A 16,520-nucleotide genomic window follows, 5' to 3' on the forward strand; every position below is an offset into this window, starting at 1 on the left:
ATATCAAGAACACCTCTCTGTCTGATGTGTCGATGCATAATAAAAAAATGCTTAAGTCCGCGTAACATAGTAACAGAATATTTATTTATCGAAATTTTTGAGCACATAGCATTTTGATTTTATTTAAATTAAACTTTTCTTCACAGTGCCACTTCTTTAGGAGGCAGTCTATGGGAACTAGGCTATAGGAATCAATAACTGAAATGAATACTATGAATAGACTTGATAATAACAATGAAGTACGAATCTTTAAAAGATTCGTATCCCTTAAGCTGACTCCACAGCAGCCATTTTTTCGATTCATTAGCATTAATGTCAGTTTTGACGAGTTTGAGCAGAAATCTGTCTTAATTAATTTCTTGTAATAACGATATTTTTATTGCTAGTCGTGTTGTAAAACTAATTACATTTTCTTAACTAACGCAGTCGTAGCCGTGGCAGAAGGTTGTAATTAAACATATATACAAGTAGGTTTTCACCACGACAACTGGTAAAGGCCCTCTTGATTGTTTAAAAACTAATGGGAAAATTTTATGTTACCCACAATTTTGAGTTGTTTCACTTTTAAATAATGATTTTGAATGATATTTTTTTTATTATTTAATTTGCATTTAATTAGGGTTCATCTTTTTGGTATTTCATAGTTAGTATTTTACTATCGTTGGTGTGGTGAAAAATGTTGTGTTTCACTCGGAGGCAAAGTTTCGTTCACCCTTGTACCTTGAAACCCTCGTAACGCTCAAGATTCCACTCATCGAACCAATCGCTACGCTTGTGGTTCAATTTTGGAAATCAATATTAGCACGAGCGGTTGAACAAAAACTTTGCCCTATTGTAAAACAAGTAACTATTTCATTTCAGGATACCTGGAGAAATCTATCGATTGTCATTCGTTGTAGTTGATTCAATGTCAGATCGCAGCAGCGTTACTGCAATATCAAATGTCCAGACAAGCATGGCGCATTATGTCTGCTAAGTGACGAGTGTGACACGCACTATTGACAACCCAAGCCAACCAAACGTCAAAGAGAAACTTGAGAGAAACAGCGTGATTTGTGGAAAGCCCTCAAATTAAACATAGACCACACCTTACCTTAGAAATTCCTCACGCGATTACTTCACGAACTAGCCTAATTGTAAGCTAAGTGGTTATTCGAAGTAATTAATAAACAGGAGATAACTTAGCTGCGCTTATAAATTCCGACATTTTCGAAAACTGAAATAAAACCCGGTGAACTATGCACAAAGATAAATTTTGACAGATCACATAGCAAAACTTATGTATTTAGCTAAAAAAATGTTGTTTCTAAATATTCATAAAATATAATATTGCTAAATATTTATTAGTATTCAATCAAAATCAGTTTTAGGCACTTTAATTTTAATATCTCGATTTTGCTTAGAGTTACTGAAGAAGATATCGATAGTCCAGTTCATCATCATTTTAACTTTCTGTCCCACTGCTGAGCATAAGCCTTTCTTATAGCTCTAGCTTCTAGCTCTCAGCCAGAAGTGCTCCGCGGTCTACCTTATGCCGCCCACCAAACGAGCTAACAGACGCCAGGGGCTGCTTTCATCCGAAAGCGGCCACCAGTCTACATTTTGGTCCACCTGCCATCGCTCTGTCTGGCAACATGTCCCGCTCAATTCCAGTTAAAAAGCTAAGGAATGACGTCACTCGCGGCTCGCCACGTGATCACGTCACCACGATCTTGACTTTCATTACTCGGTCTTCAAGTTCAAGTCAATTCAAAGTTAGGTAACTTATTGGCAGGAGCACCGATTCAATAGTCCGTTTCATAAGAATCATGAGATTTCTTGCCATAGTAGGTAATTGGATTTCTTGCCAAACACATTTAACGAAACCAAATAGGTTGCCCAGTTTTATATTGATTTCGCGTATTTCAGTCTCAGGTTATTGAATTAATTTGTAATATCTAAGTTACATGTAGATATTCTAAAACCGATAACAGCATAAATAGTTTCTGTGCAAGGGGATAACCCCTTCTTGAACCGATATCAAAAGGTTTTAGAAGCACTCTAGCTTTAAAGTTTTATAAACAATTGTCTATGAAACACTTGACTAGAGTAACGAAAATCCATCGCTTCATGTCAAACAAATCTAGCACTAATACCTAAAGTCATACAAAACAAAAAATGATCAGTTGTGCAAAACGATTCACTGTAGAGAAATAACCTATGTACCTGTGTGTCACAAGAAAAAATACAGAATTATTTTTATTACGGAGCCTTCACCTCCCAACCTTATCTTTACGTAAAAAAATCGCAACATTAGCAAGGTTTTAAGTTAAAAATATAAGAATTGGTAAAACAACTCTGATAAAATCACTCCCGTTGTTATCCCAGTGCTTCAATCTGAATTCTTCGCAATAAAATAGGTCTCAAGGTTTTCTCGAGGGACTACAGTATGGGGCAGATATTTAACACCCATGGATTGACAGACGTGCATAGGCTACGGTGACTGCTTACCATCAGGCGGCCGTGTGCTTGTTTGCCATCAGCGTCGTGTTAAAAAAAGATCTGACAAAGTGTCAACCGTTGGAATAATGCTGTTAAACACTAACCCCCTTATTCATAAAACTTTATGGGCCTGATTATAGTTAAATTATGTTTTATCCCTTTCTTACAAATAACAGATAAGGACAAAATATTCATAGCTAATTCAGGCCAGTAACGCGTTTATGAATAACGCCATAAGGCATTGCGTATTTTTATAACACACCTACCTATTTTTATACTGATGGATAGTTGGCTATTAAGCGCTGTTTAAATTCAAAGCCTTAATATAGCACTTTGTCAAAATGGTAAATATTTAAATCAGAACAAAATTAAGTGTTGCGGTTAATACTCGGTTGATAGCCATCAGTGAATGAATTCTAGCAATAATGTATACACAGATTGCATGACCGATACCAACAGATACAGCTTCCGCAAAAATGTATGTGAGACGAAATTATGATATTCGTGAACACGCTAGCGAAAACTACGTAATCTGGTAATGGATCATCCATCGAGCACACATCAAAAAAAAACGGCCAAGTGCGAGTCGGACTCGCCCATGAAGGGTTCCGTACCATTTATGACGTATTAAAAAAACTACTTACTAGATCTCGTTCAAACCAATTTTCGGTGGAAGTTTGCATGGTAATGTATATCATATTTTTTTTTAGATTTTTAATTCTGTTATTTTAGAAGTTACAGGGGGGGGGGACACTTTTTTTCACTTTGGAAGTGTCTCTCGCGCAAACTATTCAGTTTAGAAAAAAATGATATTAGGAACCTAAATATAATTTTTGAAGACCTATCACACGTATAGGTTTGATGAAAAAAGATTTTTTGAGTTTCAGTTCTAAATATAAATAAATAAATAAAAATAAAAATAAAATAAAAATAAAAATAAAAATAAAAACAAAAATAAAAATTATTTATTCTCAGACAATTAATACAGTCCATATTTGTTAGTATCAACTTACATTACAACCTATGTTATGTTACCTTCCGCACAATAATTTACAGAAATTAAATTAGGTAACTTTAGATTGCTGGTTATCTTGGCCGATTTACCGAACTGCACGTTTGTGAACATGCAATTCGATAAATCGTCCCAAAATACCAGAATCTAACCGCTCGGCTATCATTTTCAGGATCCCGTTGGTGCTCCCGCGTATACGGTGTACCACTGATGCATTCTTTTTTCGCATAATAGCATAAAAATCATCTACATGTGCGTCCGCAAACATGCCAGAAGCACTAAATATGGGGAACCCCCAAAATTTATTGTTTTTTTTTCTATTTTTGTGTAAAAATCTTAATGCGGTTCATAGAATACATCTACTTACCAAGTTAGAACAGTATAGCTCTTATAGTTTCGGAAAAAAGTGGCTGTGACATAATCGGACAGACAGACGGACATGACGAATCTATAAGGGTTCCGTTTTTTGCCATTTGGCTACGGAACCCTAATAAAAACGACAGTAGGGTAATGCCGAGGTAGATGGCCATAAGCGCGAGATGGTCAATCGAAATATTTCATAGTTGATGCCGCTTGTTTTTGTTTAGTATTCGTACGCTTCAAATCATACTTAGGAGCAAGGACGTGACCAAAATCTTGGCGAAAAAAATTAAAAAGTACGTAAAATCCTTGTTGATTGTTTTGACTACAAAGTGAAAATCTTTTTTAAAGGGTTCATATTTTACATGGGGGTGTTGCTAGTGTCTTAAAATAATGGTGTTATTTCCTTTTGTTGCAAAGTATATGCTTGTAGTTTTGTTCTAATCTCAAAATAAGGAGCTCGAGTCTCAACTTGTTTCAATTTTAGGCGCAGAAAAGTAGAGAAAATCAGTTTTAGTTGGGGTTCAACTTATTTTTCGTAACAGGAACTTTCCATTTTCATTTAAGCATGGCATATCTGCTATTTAAGTAATAATCTCTACAATGGAACGTGAACTTGGCTTGAAATTCCGGCCTGAAAATATTTGTAATGAAGAAAAGTTTCAGCCGACAATGGCGAATTCGTGGGATTGGCCTATTGATAATGTAAGAGTTTCCTTAAAGTTTCCTATTGAAATTACCCCAGGGCTGTTATTCCCCACGCTTAGTAACTCTCATTGATATTAAATGAAGTAAAAATTACGCCAAAAAGATATATTAAACGATTTTTACGATTTAATTCACGTATTCTTAGTCAGTCGCGCCATACGTTTTGGAGAGTCTAGGCCTCCTTCATTTTCAAGCACTAATGGCCTGTTGAGAGTTCTAGGGTTAGCCATTTAACTCGAAGTTAACCTATTTTTTTAAGGGCCTATATAGTGTCCCACTGCTGGGCAAAGGCCTCCCCCGTAGATTTCCAATCTTCCCAATCAACTGCACCATCCGTCCTGAGAAATGCGTCCAGGTCGTCCCGCCATCTCCTATCATGCCGGCGTTTACGTTGTGGCACCCTCTCCGTGGCTAGTTTAGCCCACGTCTGTGGGTGAATACGTCGTACATGGCCTGACCAGTCCCACTTTAGCCTGGCGGTTTTGACCCCAATGTCGAGGATGGCTATTGGTGCGCAACGTGGTGTTTCGAATCCGGTCAATCCTTTTCACCCCAAGCATGTTGCGCTCCATGGCTCTTTGGCAAACCTTTAAGTTGGTCTTTTCTAACTCGGTAAGGGACCACGTTTGATCAACATAAGTGAGGATTGGCAATTTGCACATGTCGAGGAATCTCCGCTTAAGAGCAGAGCTAATGGAAGGTCTCCCTACAGTAACTCTTTGAGACCAATAGCTCTTCCAAGCGTTTTGGATCCGTCTTTCGACCTCTTTGTCCTGTCTTTGGTTGAAAGAGACTATATGCCCTTAGTTATGTTTGATGCATACGTTTATATGCTGGTTCGATCGAAGCAATGAGTTCGTTCAATTTTAGGAATATCCAAGAAGCGAGTCGCTGAGGCTTTATTGTGAATCGACTGTGGAACTCATTATTCGTCTGTATTGTCGCTAAGGCGAGCAGCACAATGTGCGCTTCTCGTTTGAGAAACTTGCTTATTAAAAAGAAATTCTCGGATCTTCACCCGTTTCTATTGGAATTCCTATGGATATCTGCATTGCTGATATTAAGGACATTCCGAACTAAACAAAAACAGTACAGATGTGATGGACGTTGTGTACACTAGAGCGGATAATGACAGTGTTTGTCTCTTTCAATCGCGTGGTGTTAAAAATATTTTATCACGTCTGCAGGCCAGAGTAAGAGGTATTCAATTAGGAGTTATTCACTTACTACTTATATATGCAGGCATTCTATTTCTTTCTCGGTTTCTCATTATTGAGAATCGTGGCCACCTGGTTATGCAGTTCCTGTAATTTGTCTTCATCGGTTTCGATCTCTCGAATTTAGCATGCATCTTTCAAAGAATTGTAGGGGAGTTCCGTTTGCCCCCCACATCGATCCCTTTCCTCAGCTTTAAAAATGCATGGAGCTCGTGCATGCGAACTATTTAATTGAGTGGATAATTTATCTGACAGGATAGCTCGCTTGAACCGTGAGTTTTGGAAGTTTTGACAAATAACCAACAAAAATGAAAACTTTAAACAAATTACTGTCCAACTGCCAGATGCCAGAAAATTAAGCGCTTGCAGAAAATTATCCTCTGGCTGCTGTTTTTATTCGATTTATTACGGGCGTGTTTTGTTTATTTTTGTTGTTTGGCCAATCTGACGGCGAGAACACCGTAACATACCACGAGTAACTACAAATTCAGGAGCCTCACATGCTTATGTTAACTTGTTAACTTGATTGATAACAAAATAGACATACATAGCATTATACTGTTGTTGTATCTCGTTACAAAATAATTGTTACTTAAACGCTAGTAAAGAATTCTACGGCTATTATGCGGCTTAATTTATATTCTATTAAATCAAATGTTCTGTTTACGGCGCGGCGTAGCGCTACGAGAGGTTCAAGCTACACACCATCACGGTTAGCTATATTACTACATGTACATAGATCGACAATTAACAAATAATACATTGATGATTACTATTCGCAGAAGTCTAAAAATACGAGCAATATGTTCGAGCAAGTTATTTCAAAATGAGATATAATTGACATTTACAAAACTGTTCAATTTATTCATTCATATGGCTTCAATAATAATACATATGCAATCGTATTCGCCACCATTGTTACAGTAGGCGCCAGGGCGCCACACAACGACCGTTTAGCCAGGTTTTAAAGCTATAATATATTTCGAATGGTATTTTAAACCTCACACTATAACTAGAGTCAAATAACTCTCTTAAAGACAAATGGCGTTATTTTGTAATTGTAGATCATAGGTATTAGCAAAAATATCGAAAAGCTTACCTATGAGATGCCACCAGCAATAATGATGAGAACGCGCCCTTGCATTAAAACATCCATTCAACATTATTTCGATGTCCATTCTTCACAAAATTATTCGGCTAGAGATTTCCGATCATGTCATTTATTATTATTTTCCGATTTCACTGCAAATAGCTGTTTTTGACAAATTGCCGCAATACATCGACAAAATCATCGAGACATAACGAAATTGGATATATGGCGGACCCGCTCCAACGTGCTGCGGTTTACGTATCATCTTATCTTTCAAGATCCATTTATCTTTTTCATGGTTTTCCTCCTTCGTCCATAGGCACTTCAAACAAACAAGAGATTAATAGCTCTATTCAGTTTCACGTGGAAAAAAGGATAAGTACTGCGTACGTAGTGTGGATGTACGAGATGTGTACGAGTTTCAACTCTATAGCTTTATCAAAAATAGAAGTGATAAGTCACTTCTATTTTTTATATTCACAGATGGATTAAAACATGATAAAAAGATTTTTTTTATACCAAGACGGTGGCAAATAAGCATACGGCCCGCCTGATGGTTAGCAATCACCGTAGTCTAGGGACGCCTGCAACTCTAAGAGGTGTTACATGCGCGTTGCCGACCCTTTAAAAATCTGTACACTCTTTTTTTGAAGAACCTCATACTGTAGACTCTCGGGAAAACCTCGGCAGGTAGCTCATTCCACAGCCGGAGCTAAATTAATCTCATTTTGACATTAGTAACAGTGCGTCTCACTCGAATTTTTATACAGTGGTGCAAATGGCAAAATGATGCACCTTTACACATATTAGATCAGTTTCTAACATCGAATGCCACTCCAGTCGATTGTGTGATTCACAATAGGTACTCATAAATAAATTTGTATTCTGTTCTTTGATATTTTCAAAGTCGGTATCCTTACAACGAGTTTGATGCTGACAGCATATTCGCTAGCGACTGCGTAAACTAACTTACAATGCATCTTCGTTGTACTGACATTGGTGCAAGCGAGGTGCACTGCGTCTAAGTTGACGCAGTCGCTAGCGTTTAAGGCCGCATAAAATGTGGTGAGGGTACAGTTCTTGCATTTTACTCTATGGCTTTCTGCTTCAGGAGTCCTTAACGAGTACCTACATAACAGTAGTGAGTACAGTGACGGATTTTAATTACGGACGGAGTTTAAACTGGACCCGGGTACGTTCTTAAACTACGTCCAAAAGAGAGGTATGGGCATTGTGAATGTCATCTCGCTTTGTGAGGTAGGCCACAGCACACCAGTTGTCATCCCAGATCTAGAGCTGAGCCCAACTGGGGAAGTACCTCCACGTTGCAGAAAACCGCAGCCAAATAACACAAGAACCTACTCATAGTGTTGTGTTCCTGCCGGTGAGTAAGGTTGCCAGAGCTCAACGAGGGAGCGGAGTGTCAGGGTCGGCAACGCGCATGTAACTCCTCTGGAGTTGCAGGCGTACATAAGCTACGGAGACTGCTTACCATCAGGCAGGCCGTATGCTAGTTTGCCACTGACGTAGTATTAAAAAAAAACTAATTTCGTTGTTTAAGTATCTTGATGTATGTCCAATTAATGTACTCGTAAAGTGAATCCTAAAATGCTTAACAATTAAAACCGTGACGTTACAAATTGATATCCGACCACGTCAAGAAAGCAAATGATGAAAAATCTATAGTCTCTAGTTTTCTTTTCATCTATCTATATGACATGGTCGGATTGTGTAGTTCTGCTACTACTCTTAGGCGATTGGGAAAAAAGTTTTGTGGTAATTTTAGCTGAATTATAGGTCTAAAACTAAATTATAGGTCTAAAATCAATTTCATATGGACCCTGACCATAACAATTTCTTACTCCGCTCGCTTTAGATAAGCCGCCTAAGGTAACTTAGTTGAATTGAAGCTATTTTATAGATCTAACGCGTCATTTTCTCGAGCGCAACACGCAGATAATGAAAGCGGTGTGTAAAGCGAAAGGCCTCCTATTCAATTCCTTCTCATACAAAATGTATGAGTGTCGATTCAGCTGTGATGGATTGCGCGTTTTTGTTCTTGGCTGATGTATCTATGTGGAAGGAGCATCCAGGGTCAAAATCACGGGCGTTTCGAACGCTTCATTTCTTTGGACACATTTTTGATGAAGTGTCCGTCAAATTTGGTGATAATTCTGGTTGTTTGGTAGTAGTCAGGGACTTGTATCAAAAAATCAAAATGATAAAACACTTCTAAAAAAATTGTGTCCCAAGAAATTAGAGGGCTTTTTTAATACCAAGTCGGTGGCAAACAGGCATACGGCCCGCCCGATGGCAAGCAGCCACCGTAGCCTATGGACGCCTGCAACACCAGATGTATTACATGCGCGTTGCCGACCCTTTAAAAACCTGTACACTCCTTTTTTGAAGAACTGATATTAACCGCTCAACAATCTCGTAATTTCTTATTCTCTCACGATACGAAATGTTATAGATTCCGGATTCCGGACTTCTATTGATTTATACAGCTACTAGCTTTTGCCCGCAACATTGTCTGCATGGGAAACGTCCATCGCAGCTCTTACACATTCTTAGCTCGCTTTTAATTCAATCATTATTTATCTTATATTAATATTGTATATAAGAATATATATTGCCACGAGTTCACATACATACATATAAGAATATATGTATGTATGTGAACTCGTGGCAGTTAATAAATAGCGGTCCAAACGAATCCTAATAAAATTAGAAAAGTTTACTTAAGTATTCGTAGGAAAGATTATTTATCACAGTTCAAATTCGGCTGCATGCCTACCAAGTTCTTAAGAGGAAATATGAACTACCATTCTAGCCATACAAAAGGATCTGCTACGAGGATTGAAAATATACTAGAACAGTTTTTGATCCCCTCCTCCAAGTTTCGTTTCTCTTAATGTTTAAAAAAACGTTTGTAGAACGTTTTTTGGTTCCTACAAAGGTAGTGGATGGAGCCCGTCTAAGCTAACTCTGTACCGGGCTTGATAGCATAGAGTGTGAAAGTCAACGTCATAATTTCATATAAATTTGAAAATTTTCGCATATTTGTGATCTTACGTAAGAACTATGAAAACCCTCACCCACCCACTTGTAAGAAACATGAATGGCGCCTTAAACGAATCGACCTAGCCCCAAACTAAGAAAAGCGATGGGTACTACGAGGTTACATGTACATATGTAATACACACTTATAAACCAAGAAAACATCCATAAATCAAGTAACAATATTCGTGATAAATACACGTACATATTATATCTTAATGTCGTTAGCGGGATTCGAACCCAGGATCTCCAGCTTCGGAGGCAGGGCCATTACTGACAAGGGTAGAATGTCGTTATTTTGAAGCGGGAAACATTCATAATCAGCACAACAAAAGTTTTTCAATGGACCGAACGCTCACGTTTCCCCTTAAGATGACCTCTGATAAGTTTGTGTTCTAGATTTGACCGACCTTTTGACTCTGCAGTGACCCTATTTATGTATTAATTGGGGAGTCAGATGTCGCCACGTCGTCCCCTGAAGAATATTTAAATACTGTATAAATATACAGATATACATATATATTGATATGGTCCTCATATCAATAAATACATATGTATCAGGCTTATATGATAAATACCATACGTAAAACCTCTAAGTTTTAAAATCCAAGAGGATCCCAATATGTTCCGTTGACTAATAATACGGGTTTGGATTTATTCACTAATGTATCACTGAATTAACATTTTAAATTAAAATAGCTTTATGCAACTAAGAGCCACTTGCACCAATCCTGGGTTAGCCACTATAACTCTGTAGCTTTATGTATTTAAAAAAAGGTAAACAAAATCCGTTAATCCAGGGTTCAATTATACTGAAGTGATAATAACTCCGGGTTTAACCGGTGAACCCTGAGTTAGTGGCTAACCCTGGTTGGCCCAAATGGCCCTTAGTGCATCTTCATCTACTACGGTCACAGATGACAGCTGTCACGCGCCAGTGCGCATCATTGTAGGTACCTACAATGATAATATGTATCTGAAAACCTAATACGGCAAACTTTGTTATATAGCTAATCAAGAACCGCTGATTGAAAACTTCGGCTGTGGCTCCCATGAATAAACACGACCGACAAATTACTTTCATACATTTCAAAGAAAAAAACTTTAGTTGTTCGGTGCTATTGAGCTAAAGTAATTATATCGATAAAGGAAAGTTACACAATCTACAAAGAGTCGTGGGCGGAAAGTTCTAATAAGCACCAAGTTTCTTCTATATCTAGAACTGATGGATGGCTGTTACAAACAACGAGTATTCTCGCGAAAAATAGTGCGGACGTCAACGATCAGCTGCAAAATAACATTCAGGAGAGGTTATAAACGACTATTATGCACCTAATGCTCGTAGTGATAAGGTTCATAATAAGAGCGATGTAAGGTTTTACGAGCGTCAAGTAATGACCCCAGCAATACAAGCGCAGACTTCATAAAATTCAGATAAGTAAGCCTCCCCTGCATATCACACAAAAGCGTCACATCTGTGCAATGAAAAGCGTCAGAACTTGCTGAAAAGCTTACCTGATCTCGGCTCGTACGGCATCTTGCAGCTTCAACTTGTCACACACACACCCGCATTGCACGCACAACACTCACAGCACTTCGATCACCGATTGAGGTTAGTTGTCAGTTGTTTTGCACCATCACGGTTTCGTTTCGGGGAAACGGGACGGCGCGGCGAAACGTGCGACCGCGACGTGGGTCACTTACGTCTGCCGTCGGAGGCGGCGCGCGCCGCCAGCGCTCCCGGTCGCCATGGTTACGGTCCCGGGCTATCTGCTCTCGGTCTCTTTCTCGAACGAAAACAAAAATAGCAAATTAATTGCGTAATCGTGTGTAGAATTTTTTTTTGTGGTGTGTTAGCTTCGTGATCATCAGGTACGATAGGCTTAGTTTCAATCGCATTTGTATGTAGCATAGCATGAAAGGTTTTTTCAGTTAGTTACTTGATTGGAATTACGTAACGAGATTGTTTGCATATGTCACAACTGACTCGCAGTACGAAGTATGTAGGTTAAACGTTGGATTCAGGAAATCGGGCCAAGTGGGCTTCAGGGACCGCAGTGTGTGGGAAAATTTAGTATTCATTTGTTTGTTGTCAGGCCTAGAATTACTAATAATAGCTGTCATAGTTATTATAAATCGTGCTTGCAAATGTCAAGCCGTAGTAACTGTCATAGCAACGGCAACAATAACCTTTTGTCAAACTTGCAATGCACCATACAAATCTCGGCGAGAAACGGGGTTGCCGGCCGCGTATGCCTATCCAGCCGCGTATGCCTATCCGGCCTCGATACGCTCGGCCGTCTAATATCGTACTGGCCTGCAACCCATCGTTTCGCGGCCTCTAGAGTAATGTACTACTACTGTTATACCACAGAGGCTATTAATATAGTTATTGATTGAGGTAGTTAGGTACATACATGTGGCTATTGTTCCTACATCCACATCTTAAATTGTCGGTAGTCGCACCGTAGATTGGAGTAGTAGACGGTTACAAAACCATTTATTAGATTTATTTACTCTAGCATTAATTGACAGATTGTAAAATGTGTCAATTAATTAACTGACAGTGATATCTAAATCAACTTAAGTGGTGGCTACTTAGCCAGTTAGCAGTGATCTTATGAATATACTCGTAGTACAAAACAACTGTTGGCACTGGCAGTCTGGGGTCCGCTCTACAACTAATCGAAATATTTGGCGTAGGCTCTAATTTTTATGATAACGACTGCCATCTGACCTTCCAACTCATAGGGCAAACTAGGCTATGTAGTAAAAATATAAAAGAATTCCTGGAATAGCATAGTATCAAATTTAATTTTAATGTGCTAGTAGCTATAATGGACAAAAAATGGCGATCTAATGGATGGATGGATGGATGGATGGGTAATTTAGTTCAGTCGTAAAATTCAATATAATATTTTTGTGAAAATATTAATGTCGCCCGAGATTGTGATGCGTGATGAGCTCACTGCAGTTGGATGCAACGGCTAATTGCACAATACAATTTCCTATTCACTTTGGTTTCAATCGGCGACGTGGGACGAATCGGATTTAATCTAGTTTTTATTCTCATCGGCAATGGAACGAAGTTTTTTATGAAGTGTAACACGTTTGATACGATTCTTTACTCCTAGACTCTCTTGGGTATGGGTTGTGAGAAGATGATTCAATAACAAAATAAGGCCCTTGAGGTATCCAGAAAGTTACAATGATACCAAGAATCAATATCTTTATTCGACACCAGATAATACATTTCAATATCTGTCATTCAATCATTATTATTTCTTCATTTGGTTTCAATATCTCTCAACACGGTGATATTGATATCGTATTTTACGTTACTGTTTACTCCGTCTTGGGGATTATTCATATACATAGGTACCTGCACGTGCACTTCACGAGTCAAAGTTATATCAAAAGGAGCAATTGCTCGGTCTAAATCGCAAAACAATGTGTGCAAGGGTAACGCAAGATATCGATATGAAATTAACACATACACTTTAAATATTACATCTACGGGTAATTTTTTGCTACTCGATTTTGTTCTCACAAGGGAAATACTGCTTCAGAAAAAGGCATGACAATCGTAGTAACACAATTGTCAGGATTGAAAGAGTATTAATCCTGACAATTGTGTTACTACGATTGTCATGCCTTTTTCTGAAGCAGTATTTCCCTTTATCGTAAACTTCCTTAAATGATGGCCTATTATACCAAACCTAGGCTAGCTTGATAAACAGCTGGCTAGTAGAAAATCACAGCCAGGCAATGTTAGGTAAGGTTGGCGATGTAAAGCAATTCACGGTAGCAGTAGCAGATAATCATTGCTACTCGCAGAGACATACCGTGACAATCGCAGTAGAAACATAAACCGATTGGTCCGCCTTCGAAGTTCATCCAAGGTGATTCAATATTTATTGAGGTGTTATGTCACAATCACAAGCCATGACACCCTCGAGCGTTTAATTTAAAGCAGTTAGAAAATCTAGTAATTTATTTACGTTTCACTGAGGCGGTTGGTAATAAGTAATTATCGTTTGGATGGGCTAAATGAAGCTGATTTGTATTATGTTTTTTTTTTGTAGCCTTTTGATTGTCCCTCTGCTGCTGGGCAAAGGCCTTCTCTCTTGCCCGCCATTTGTTCTTGTCCGATGCACATTCCCGCCCCTCTATACAGAATGTATCGAGGTCGTCTCGCCATCTCCGTTTGGGTCTTCCTCTGCCCCAAGATACATTCTGTGGGATTCAGGTCCGTGGCTAATTTATATCATGTTAAGTAAGTAAAAATGTAATGTATCAAATTGTTTAAGTCCCAAATTTTACTTCCTTCTAGGTACAATCACCGGGCAACTTATTTATCAACTGCCTGAGACAAGTGGTAAACCTAAGTGTTCAAATTTGAAATAAGTACGGCTACCACCAGTTTGACACTGACAAATTCGCTAGCGTGTGCATATCTTACTTTCTATGCATGTCCTTTATACTCGCATATAAGTGCGAGCGAGATGTACAGAAAGTAAGTTATGCAGACGTTAGCGAATGTCAGTTTGACACTGCTAAGGCGCTCGTGGTAAGGCTACATATATTTTAAGAAAGAATAGAGGTGAACGCATATTATTGCAGATTTTGAAATCTAGCCATCCACTTTAGATCGAGAGATGAGACATGTATGAATCTGTCACCTCAAACGGTTTGGAATCGTCTGATTATCATATGTTGTCGTTAGTGGATTCTTGAAGCCAAGGCAATGTTTGGCATTATAGGCAATGTTACGCAGGTTTCAGGTTTGGGATAGCAGAAAACACTACTACAGAGAGGGCTTGACAAACTTATCCACCTAAATGTGTTAGTTGAACAGGTAGTCCCGCACAATCGATTGGGAGATTGGGACGCTTTCGGCGTTCATCGCGACGTGAATGCAACATTTACTGAGGCGTTATATCACAAGCCAAGCGAGAATGTCATCACCCTTGAGCGTTTTACCGTGTAATTCAGTGTAGATAGAAAAAAGGGTTATGAATTATTATGATCAGATACAGACTAGTTACAGGTTTGGTTGCTGATATGATTTGTTAATTGTTAACCTTTCTTATCAGTTTCGAAGGATCGATCAGTTGAGAAGGAGGCTGGCTCAACTGGACTCGTCTGGAAAGCACTGGAAGTAGCCGCCCAGGATCGCGCGAAATGGAAAATTCTTCTGCGAGCCCTATGTCCCTAATGAGGAATAACAGTATTACATCATCATCATCATTCACCTTTCTTATGCTTCTGTAAAATGATGGCAGCTCAAAACATGAACTTAATGTTCACATGTTTAAGTTGAATGTAGGGATGCACTGATCAGTCCTAAAGGATACCATGGGTTAAGGAAGTAAGGATGTAATTTACGAAAAACGTAGATTAGTTGGGGCCTTATTTTGGTATTAAATAATTTTCATACAACCCAACGAAAATATTGTATTGAACTTTATGACTGAACTCTTAAAATTACATAGATCGCGGTTTATTACAAGCTTTTATTTAGTGTCACTGTCCCGTTGTCTGTCTCTCGGTCTGTAAACAAATCTTGCAAGTTAAATTTGACCCACTTCCCGGTTTCCAATGGAGCTGAAAATTTGCATACATATGCAAGTCGGGTGACAATGCAATATTATGGTACCATCAAGCTGATCTGATGAAGGAGACAGAAGGTAGCCACAGAAACTCTGTGATAAAACAACGCAACCTAATTGTGTTTGGGTTCTTTAGAATTGCCTCGATGAGTATTAGTTGCCTGTGGAAAGAAAGGTACAGTCAGCGATAAAAGTTTGTACCAAAACAGAATTTTTTGCCAAAAACTTATTTTTTAATTATACTTAGGTATATTAGTCTAGCGACAGCGAGGAAATGCTGCTAGCATCTACGGCACCATGCCACAGGGAGATAGTTTTTAGTATTTTATTTTAAGACTAGTATTATTTATTTTTAGCTCTAGGTTTTAAGTTTTGTAGTTTAGTATTAATATCGTGTAATAAGTTTTTTTGGATGTAATTATCTTAGGTATATTAAATTCAAAATCATGTATATGTCTACTAGTCCTATAATATGGCTATCCATAAACACTATTGTTTAAGTTTGAAATAATCATTTTTGGAAAGAGTAGAGGAGAACCCATATTATTGCAGATTGAGAAATCTGACATGTTGCTACCTATTTTTTAACCGACTTCAAAAAAGGAGGAGGTTCTCGATTCGACTGATTTTTTTTTTTTTTTTTGTATGTATGTTACTCGATATCTCCGAGAATCGTAAACCGATTTTCAATTTTTTTTTTATCGAACGGGTATAACCCCGAGATGGTCCCGTTGGCACCAAGTCGGGGTCTGATGATGGGATCTTGGAGAAATAGAGGGAACTCTTCAAATGTTATAGGTACATGTATGGCGCTTTTGGTAATATTTGAAGTCGGTTTTATTTTTTGTTAAAAAGTTTTTAGATTTCGTATTCACGTCAAAAAAATCGATTCCGTCTGGTTTTCTATTTTTGTCATTTGTGGAACGAAGTATTCAATGAAGACTTCCACTTTTATTGCGATTTTTACTTTAAGTTAGTCT

At 38.3% G+C, this 16,520-nt stretch overlaps 2 protein-coding genes across 2 annotated transcripts in view; one reads left to right on the forward strand and one right to left on the reverse strand.

Annotated features, from left to right (window-relative positions):
* Positions 1-11,650, reverse strand: part of LOC133526347 (uncharacterized) — a 391,651-nt gene extending 380,001 nt beyond the window's left edge. The window contains exon 1 of the mRNA XM_061862915.1: positions 11,444-11,650. Coding sequence (XP_061718899.1) covers positions 11,444-11,465 — 22 coding nt within the window. The 5' untranslated portion in view covers positions 11,466-11,650. The remainder of the gene's footprint in view (positions 1-11,443) is intronic.
* Positions 11,651-11,691: 41 nt separating this feature from the next.
* LOC133526352 (MOXD1 homolog 1-like) overlaps positions 11,692-16,520 on the forward strand; it is a 122,347-nt gene continuing 117,518 nt past the window's right edge. The window contains exon 1 of the mRNA XM_061862942.1: positions 11,692-11,800. The gene's annotated coding sequence lies outside the window, so the exon portion shown is untranslated. The remainder of the gene's footprint in view (positions 11,801-16,520) is intronic.

The sequence above is a fragment of the Cydia pomonella genome, chromosome 16, assembly GCF_033807575.1.
Source record: "Cydia pomonella isolate Wapato2018A chromosome 16, ilCydPomo1, whole genome shotgun sequence".
Taxonomy (NCBI): Eukaryota; Metazoa; Arthropoda; class Insecta; order Lepidoptera; family Tortricidae; genus Cydia; species Cydia pomonella.